Genomic DNA, 9331 nt, shown 5'->3' with positions numbered 1-9331 from the left:
TCTCAACTCCCTGGGAGCCTGTTGTGGAAGAAGAAATGCAGGAGGAAAGTGACTGAGCGGAGAGCAAACTGCAGGATGGAGGTGAAGAGCTGCTGCTTATCGACCTTTTCACTCCACGTGTGCCAGCGGTGCAGGAGGAGATGGAAGAGGTGGGCATGCATGAGCAAGAGGAACTAGTGCCTGCAGAAGTGCCAGAAGAAGGGGGGCAGCAGAAGGAATGGGGGGCATGTGTGAGCATGCAGGAAGAGCAGCTGGTACCAGAGGAAGTGGCGGTGGAGAATGTTGGAGATCCGTGGGCATGCACCAGGGTAGTGCCTGCTGAACTGGGTGAGATAAAGCCCTCCCATGAGCTTGCCTTCTGGGTGCCCCAAGATGGCCTTGTGGGATGGGGACCAGTCCCTATACTGAGTGCAGCCCTTAAGCAGGCCCCAGCCGCCAGGGTCCTGTGAGTTTGGGGAGCAAGAGATGCTGTGTTACTTGCCTTTATTTGGGCCCATGAGGAGCGTGAGAGAGATTGGGAATAAGCAGAGAGGGGAATACGTGGCTGTCCGCTTGGGTGACTGGGCCAGCTGTTCCTGAAGAAGGGGCCCCCAGATCAAGACTTGTGGCAGGACTTTGATTTTCAGTTTGGAGCAGGGGATGAAGTGATCCAGGGGCAGCAAGAGGGGAAAAAAGACGAAGGGGACTCCCAGGGCACCAGTGGGAAATCAGATTTGATTGCAGAGTTGTGCCTTCAGGCCCTGGGTGCAGCTACAGAGACCACTTGGGGGGTCCAAGTTTGGAGCCTCTGATCCACCACCAGAGGGGAGAACAAAGAGAAATCGAAGGGTTCCACAAGGAATGAACCTGTGATCTGAGACCCAAAGTGGCTGTTGATCTACTTGAACTGAGACCCTTTAAAATCTTAAAAAGCTTGAGACCATACTCCTTGAAAGGCAGTCTCTTATATGACTCTGCCCAAAATCCTTTAAGATTGGCTGTTGCCCCTGCCCCCATGATGCGACACATGGCGGGGCTTTCTCTGTGGCGGCCCTGCCTGTGGAACTCCCTGCTTCAAGAGGCTAGGGGTCCTCTTCTTCTCTATCTTTGTTCTACCGGGAATTGAAAACCTTTCATTTTTAAGCAAGTTTTTGATTCTATTCCTGCTTAATATGTTGATAGCTGGTGCTGCCCTTTGTTCCTCTTTTTTTGACAGGTAATAATTTGTTTTGTATAATAATTTTGTTTTGGTAATAATTTTGTTTTGTTTTTTGGTAATAATTTATTTTGTAATAATTGGACCGTTGTGGTTTTTATCTTTGCTTACTTGTAAACTGCCTCGAGAAGCTCATTGGCGGAGGAGTCTGAATGATCCAGCAGGGTTCAACTGATGTTTTTAACACCCAGAAGGTTCTCTGGTGGGATGCCAGAGCAATGCCATTGATTCGCCTCGCCTGAAATGCTCTCTGTTCACCTGGGCATGTGGAGACAGACTGCATTCCACAAATGCAAGCAGCAATCTGACTCTCACCTTTTCAGTATGGACACACCTCCTGGTAAGCATCCAAAGGAAAAATCTTTTGGGGGTTGTTGTGTTGTTGTTTTTAAAAACCAGCCAATTACTGCAGTGCTTTTGCATTTGGCAGGTAATATAAGAGATCATTTCCCTTCTTTTCTGTCCTCAGCTTGTTTAATTGCATGGGTGTTTATTTTGGAGGTGGGGGTCATGATTAGCAGGTAATGATTAATCCAGAGAGGCAGAAATTAGGAGGGAATTAGGAGGGAAAGTGTGGGCTAGCTCCTGGAAGTGAGCTGACGTGTGTTATTATCTAGTCAGGCCTGATATAAATAGTGCCTGCAGGACCAGGAAGGAAAAGCACATGATGGAAACTCTCAATGAACGAGCAGGGAATGTGAAGTGGTCTCTGTAAAGCTCTGGAACGATCAGATGATTCCAAAGACTGTGTTGCGGCACTCCACGGCTCGTATTTCAACATATGAGGAGGAGTGCCAAAGTTAAGAAGAAAAGGGGGGGAAGAAAGTGACAATTGCAGAGAAGATTGTAAAGCTACTACCGTTCTTCTGTTGCCTTGCTCCAGAAGCACCAAGCAAGAAGGAACCAAAATGAGCAAGAACATGAAGAGGAGCTTCAAGGAAAAATTGGCCCTGAAGAACCACTTGGTGAAGGAAGCCCTCTCAGAATTCCTGGGAACGTTCATTCTTGTAGTAAGTGTGAGCAGCTTCCTGCCTGCCTGCCTCCTTCCCTCCTTATTTTCCTCCCTAACAGGATTGACCCAAAGCAGAGCAACTGGTGAGTGATATCTTCTGCCACAGCAGCTCAGCAAGGAAGGCTGAGGTGTGCTGCCCACTCAGCTGTTGTGCTGCCTTATAAAACACAGCAGTCCCAGATTTAGGGATGAGGGGCAAATTCAAGTCTGTTTTCATTTAAAGGCAAAGTCACCAAATTAGCAATTTCCAAAAGTGTGCAGAGCAAAATGAGGCCATCCTTTGAAATTCACACTTCCCCAAATTTCGCATTTCCCCAGCCCAAATGATGTGTACAAAAATTTATCTACTAGGGTAGCGTGCAAATAAATGCATGCATTGGTGAACATGACGTACGAAAGAACATCATGTTAGAGAAAATTGCTTTGCAAAAATATTATTGCTTGACTTTATTTGGCAAGTTAAATATATAACTTGATTGTAATAAAACTATGGCATTTACAAGAAATGTGATGTATTGTATTAGGTATAAAATGCACGTTAAAATGCTGAAGAATTTTCAGGACCTAAAAAAAAGTTTGCTAGCTGATGTGGAAATGTGGAGAAACTGAATTTAGGACTGGAAAAATAATAAACTGAGAGAAAGTGAAATTCTCAGATTTGCTCCCCAGTTTATTCATCCCCAGTGCTTCCTGGCTAAACTGGTGTTGGGCGGGCTATACAAAGGGTGGCTGGGTGCATGCATTTTTTCACATAATGCACCAGCTGCCCTTTCTATGCCCAGCACATTACGACTATTTCTATGGTGCTCTCAGTGTGCCTGATGCTTTAGAAAAGTGCAAGAGGACAGCTCCCTGCCCCAAGAGTCTTACAATCCAATATTCAACACAGGGAAAGACAACAAAGGATGGGAAGAGAAGTACAGGCAGAAACGTATCACTAACACAGCTCAGCCTTCCTTCAACCCAGCGGCCTCCTGATGTTTTGAACTTCAACTTCCACCAGCCCCAGCGAGCATTCAGACCATCTCGAGGGCGCCAGTTGGAGAAGGCTGACTTAATCCAAAACATGTTGGGTATTTGGGTTTCAGTTAACAACTATAGCTACCTATTTCTATGGCAACGTGCTAAATAATACACATGCTATTTGTCCTTTCAACAACCCAGGGTCTGTGTGTTTAGAGTGGTTTGCCAGGGAAACTGTAGCTCACGCTTATTTCCATTTTACAGACTGAGAAACTGAGCCTGTGAGATAATAAGGTGCCTGAGGCCAGTGGCAGATTTTGAGCTTTCAAATCTCAGCTACGCCCTGTGAGACATTCAAATTCTGCACACACCCTGGAACTCACCTTCTGTTCCAAGTCATTGTTGCAGCACCCCCTGAGGCACCCTCTCGGCTCGGCGCCCAGTGTGGGCGAACCAGTCGTGCTCCCCTAAATCTGCCCCTTCTGAGGGCTTCCAAATAGGAAGTAAGCACAGGTCTTTGCAAGTTTGTATTGCCCTGGCACATTTTGGTGCCGGAGGTGAGGGATTTCTATGAATTACCATGGGGTGTAATCCACAAGAGTGTTCTCCCTGCAAGCCCCATTGACATGAATGGAAGCTGCAGAATACATTGAAAGAGACAATGCCTTCTTATCGATAATTTTTTTTGTTTTATCTTTTTTGTAAACCACTTTGAGGGGTTTTGGGGGTTTTTTTGACAACTTTTATCAATATATGGTAAATTGCACTACATAATCGGAGTCACATTCAGAATACACCACGCATGCTGTTTTGGTGTTTATCTAACAAGTCCCCCCATATTTTGATCACACAATTTGTTGTGTTTCATTTTATTTAGTGATGAACCAGGAATGAACAGCTGGAATAAAAATAGACCTCAGATAAGGTAGATCTTTGATATGAGATAAATGACGGGACACCTGGTGATTTTCATGGGACAAGTAACAGAAAATGCATTGTTCAGGGGCGTATAAACAACTTTAGAAAAGTTTCTATCTGATCCTGCAATTGGTGGTACCAGCACACAACGCCCCTAAGAGGGTTGCCACTTGGAAGTCTAAGAACAGAACTTTTAAGTCCAGAATGCATCCCGCTCTACCCAGACTCTTGATTGGAACATTGTGGAATGCAGATTCCCTCGATCTGTTCAAGAAACCACCCCCCTGCCAACTGGAACCTGGGCTACTCCCCCAACAGGAAACTAAATTCAAACTGGGCTAGAGAATTAATCTCTATCCCTATAGAAGCAAACACAAAATGGATGCTAGCATAATTTTAATTATTTTCAAAGCCCAGGTGCTGGCTCTCAGCTTAGGCCCATATTGTCCTGAGCATCCTAGCAGACCCTCCAAGTGTCCCTATGTTCCAGGGACGTCCTAGATCTACAGAAGCCGTCTCAGTTTCTGATTTGATCCCAGAAGGTCCTGCTTTTCCTTAAGACGTCCCTATTTTCATTGCAAAAATGTTGGAGGGTATGGAGTTATCCGACCCCTGAGCCATCTGAGCAGCCCTGAATAGGGAAGTTTTTACATTATGTTTCAATATATGTTAAAGCTGTGCTTTATATATGTTACAAACCACCCAGAATGGCAACCCAGTCAGATGGGTGGAGTATAAATAGTAGAATTATCATTTTCGTATGGGACGCCCCTATTTTAATCAGAGAAATGTCGGAGGGTATGTCCTAGGAGCAATTGGGGTTTTTTCTACATTATTCCAGCTGGTTTCCAGAACAAATGACCTGCAATGACACACAACATCAAACAGATACCAGAAGACAACAAACTGCACAGACAAAGGTCAAAGGTTAGGAAAGCGGGGGGGGGCTTTGTTAGCACAGCTAGTGGACATTTATTTGCCTATGCAGGGAGGGGACATCACAGAGTGTCCATGACTGATACACTACAGGGCTAAAGGAGGGTAAACTGAGAGCTGAAGGCAAGGGGTGGCAAGAGCCAGGATGGAGGTGGCTGATGCTTGGCCCAGATAGCAAGAGAACCCTGGAATGCAGAAGTAATCATAGGGAAGAAGAATAGCCTGGCATGGCTTTGCTGCCCATGATTTGCAGCCTGCCAGCCCCTGTGATCCTCTGATGTGGGGTAGTCAGCAATCTAGGCAGCAGCTGCCTGGAGCAGGAGAAACCTGGGGGGGGGTCTCCCTCCCCACCCAATCTGAGACCTGCAGCGTGCAAATTGTGTCACAGATGGCAACCACCACCACCTCTGGAGGGAACACAATTCCTCTTCCCTTTGCATACAACAAATGCTGGGAGGTCCTCTTCTCCTATCTGAACATGTCTGAGAACTAGAATTTTCAGCACAGGCCCTTCTCCAGGTCCTTCCCAAGATGGCTGCTTCTTGGGGGTCCTATGCCATGGACTGGCTGGATGCAGAGGAATGGTGGGGAACCCTCAAGGGAACCCCCAGGGGAACCCCAAGGCTCAGAGCCAGGGGATTGGTGGTGGGACAACAATGAGTGGTCAGAGGGAGAAGACTGGGAGGAGAAGCTGAAGATGTAACAGGGTTCAATGAGCTGGAAGAGGCTGGGGTAGAGAGCAGTTCTGACTCAAAAGCAGAAGCAGAGGCTGGAGAGGAAGGGGGCCAAGAGTAGGTCAGGCAGGCTTCTGAAGAAGCCAGGAAGTCTTCCCCTCCTGCTGTGACCAGCTCCCCTCCCACCTTGTCTCCCAGAACACAAAAAGGAATGAAGAGGGTGGAGCAAAGAAAGACGATATGGAGGAGCCTCCGGTTGCTGCGGAAGGACCTGGGAGAGAGTCTTAGAGAGCGGTGGGGAGTCAGGGACCTTCAGTCCTCATAACTGCCTTCTTGGGGCAAGACCTACTGGGAAGAGTTGCTGTGATCACTAGGCCTGCACTGTTTTTGGTTTCTTTGAATAGAGTTAACTGACGCTGGGTGTTTTATTACTGACCTGCTCCTGATTCCAGCTCCTGACATTGTATAAAGGGAGGTCTGACTGGTGGTGCTTCTTATTGCACTGCAATCTGACGAGCTGGTATTCTGCTTGACTTCCTTTGATTCCTCAAATTATTGCAACTCATTTTGGGAACTTTATTTGAAATGAAAAAGCAAGCTACAGGTATTTGAAATGAATCAGATGCTCAAGGCGGGGAAGAGGAGAGAAAACGAGTGTTTGCCAAGGCAGAAATACAGGATCCGGCCAAGGAGAAGGACATCGCTCGGATCTGGTTGGACAGCACCCTTTGCTCTCCCTTTTCTGTTCAAGCTCCCCAGTCCTGGTCAGAGCAGGGCACTCTTGCCCAAGCGCCTGCCTTTGTCTTGTCTCTGGCGTGCCAGCAACTGGCAGCTCCACTATGGCCCAGTTTCAGTCCCTGAGGACTGAAGATGTAGCCAGGAATTGTAGATGCAGAACAGTGGCGACTCGCATTGCAGATGTGTTGGCTGAGGGCTGCTGAAAAGGGGGGCTGCCACTTTCCGGCACTTGGAGAGGCTGGAGATAAGGCTGGAGAAGAGGCGAGGGTGGCACGTTTTCCAGGGAATCACATCCAGACTAAAATAACCACCCTGACAGTCCCCTGGAGGGCAGAAAATGCAGTCTGTGTGAGCGCCTGTCTGGAGGTTAAATAGGAAGGACAGCCCTGGACAATGACATGATCAAGCGCCCTCCTTAGTGTGATTTATTTTATAAAGAAACAAAAAACCCCATGTGATAGCTGGGAAAGATCTCTAGAGGCTATCAATGGGTGTGGCTCTAAAGTTGCTGGTACTTTCACCCCATCGTAACAAGCTGTCCAGTGTTTCCATTTTACCCAGCAGATGTAGAGCACAATGGCTGAAGGCAGACAATCGTTTCAATTCAGAGAGCTGAAAGTGGTCCAGCCTTCAGCAACCTGGCGCCCTCCTTCTGTTTCTACCTATCAGTCTCATCTGGGGCTGATGGGAGTGGTAGTCCAAAACATCTGGAGGGCGCCAAGTTGGTGAAGGCTCCTGCTGTGGATGTTTACTTTTCCATTTCGTACTCTCAGCTGAGGGACATTCTCCACTTCCCAGAATATTGAGAAGTTCCTGCAATGCCTGAGTTTGGCTTCCTTTGGATGCAATTTAGAGCACTGCAAATGGCATGGGGCACTTTTGAAATACTCACTTTAATTACAAATTTGCAGGCAGAGCGTAAGTGGAGGCCCACAGGAGGCACGCCTGAAAAGCAGCAAATCTGTGAACCCAGATCAGATCCTCAGCCAGATCACAGCCTTCTCTCCCCTCTCTCTCCCTCAGACAACCCAAACTGCTGTTTTCCTCTTCACACTCACCCAGCTTAAATCAGCCACCCTCCTCTTAGCAGGGGAGGCCAGCTGTTGCCTACTCCAGTATCCTGTGATTCATTACTATTAGGCCACCTCTGGATTTTTGGGTGCCAGTAGAATAATAGAATCATAGAACTGGAGAGTTGGAAGGGATCCCAAGGGTGATTCTAGTCCAACCGCCTGTTGCCCAACATGGGGCTTGAACCCATGACCTTGAGTCTCATGCTCTACCAACTGAGCTATTTCAACATACCAAAGAGCTTGGGTTGGGTTGGTTTCCCAGCTGCTCTTTCCAAGTGCTTTTGTTGTTTGGTGAGATGGGGTGGTCAAAGAAACCATGGTTAAGGAAGGGTGCTGGATCCATGCACAACACCAGGCCACAGTTGAAAGATGCTTGGAGGCAGCATGTTTCTGAATACCAGTTGCCAGAGGCTGCTGGAGAGGAGAGTGGTCTTGTGTTCAGGTCCCGCTTGCGGGTGTCCCACAGGCATATGGAAGCCACTGTGAGAACAGGATACTGCACTAGATGATCCGCTGTCCTGATCTAGCAGGCTCTTCTTATGTTCTTTAATAAAAACCAAAATCTGTAAGCCAAGAGCAAATCATGGCTTTAGATCACAGTTTGTTACCAGTAAACAAACCATAGTTCAGCTGCTGAGCAGGGTTCAAACAAATGAACAATTAAGAAACCATAGTTTAATCAACCCTGATTTGGCACCTGTGAATCAGGCCTCTTTCTCTCCCAGCCCAATTTATCTCACCTGATTGTTGAGATGGTAAACGGCAGGTAACCACTTCCACCTTTTTTTGGAGTAAGGATGAGACTTTAATCTGGGATATAATGTCAAGACAATGTATAACAAAGCTTCCTTGCTGTTCTGATTGTGGGACTCATGGCCAACATAGTGCACAGTGGTCATTTTCCAACTACTTGTAATGCTTGTCTGTCTATAAAAATGGGTTTTAGCACCCAGGCACAAACCATCAGAACTCATCCACATGAGAAAATACAGCCAGTTCCTTTTCTATTTACTATTTTAACACTTCTATTCCTACTTAATGTTTTTACATGTAAAAACTATCTTTCTTTCTTTTTTACAAAAACACAGTCATAATGTTTTGAGTGTACAGGTTTCATTTTCCATGTGCAATTAGAACCAGATCTTTATGAGTTTTAAAAGCTTTAAAATGTATAGAGTTTGGCTATCGCCTTATGGAACATACATTTTGTGATTGAGCAATAATCTCACATTCTGCCATTTGAATGGAAGCGGTCTTTGAAAAAGCAATCTTGGTATGGCTTACATCCACAGTTTTTGAGTACTTAAATGGCCATCTTTAATTCCAAGCTGCTTTTTTAATATATAAATTAAACTTGGGCCTGAAACCAAATGAAGGGAAATCCATTTGAACCTGAAAGGGTATTGATTGTGTTCCTTGGAGACCTATGGAATAATGGATCTGGCCCATTTTATTACTGCAAGTTTGATTACCTTCTAATATGCAGCAGAGAAACGATAAATATATAACTAATTATCAAGGAAGAGCCACTTAGTTGTCCAGCCAATTCAGTACTTTACCAGAGAGTTATGTGTCACCTGCACCAAGAGAAATGGGTCAAATCTCACCACGTATCAGTCATTGTTAATGTCCGCACGGCCAGCTGCAGGCCGTGCTCTCCAGCCCCCTGGCAACGTTGCAGAGGATATTTCTCAGATTGCTCTCTTGCTAGGCTGCAGATGGATGGCAGTTTTTGAAACAGCTGAAGGTGAAAAGAGAGCACAGTTGTTGCCTATGGTGTGTACACAGTCATCCCATCATCATTTGGACAGCATGTTCACTC

General features: G+C 46.3%; 1 protein-coding gene across 1 annotated transcript in view; it reads left to right on the top strand.

The window, feature by feature from the left end:
• Positions 1–1310: 1310 nt before the first annotated feature.
• AQP9 (aquaporin 9) overlaps positions 1311–9331 on the top strand; it is a 31234-nt gene continuing 23213 nt past the window's right edge. Inside the window, exons 1-2 of the mRNA XM_083712905.1 lie at positions 1311–1535; positions 2079–2205. Of these exons, the coding sequence (XP_083569031.1) occupies positions 2104–2205 (102 nt within the window). The 5' untranslated portion in view covers positions 1311–1535; positions 2079–2103. The remainder of the gene's footprint in view (positions 1536–2078; positions 2206–9331) is intronic.

This window comes from Podarcis gaigeae, assembly GCF_964106915.1.
Source record: "Podarcis gaigeae genome assembly, chromosome: 14".
In the NCBI taxonomy this organism is placed as follows: domain Eukaryota; kingdom Metazoa; phylum Chordata; class Lepidosauria; order Squamata; family Lacertidae; genus Podarcis; species Podarcis gaigeae.
Note: the sequence above shows the minus strand (reverse complement) of the source record. Positions and strands in the feature narration are given on the sequence as shown.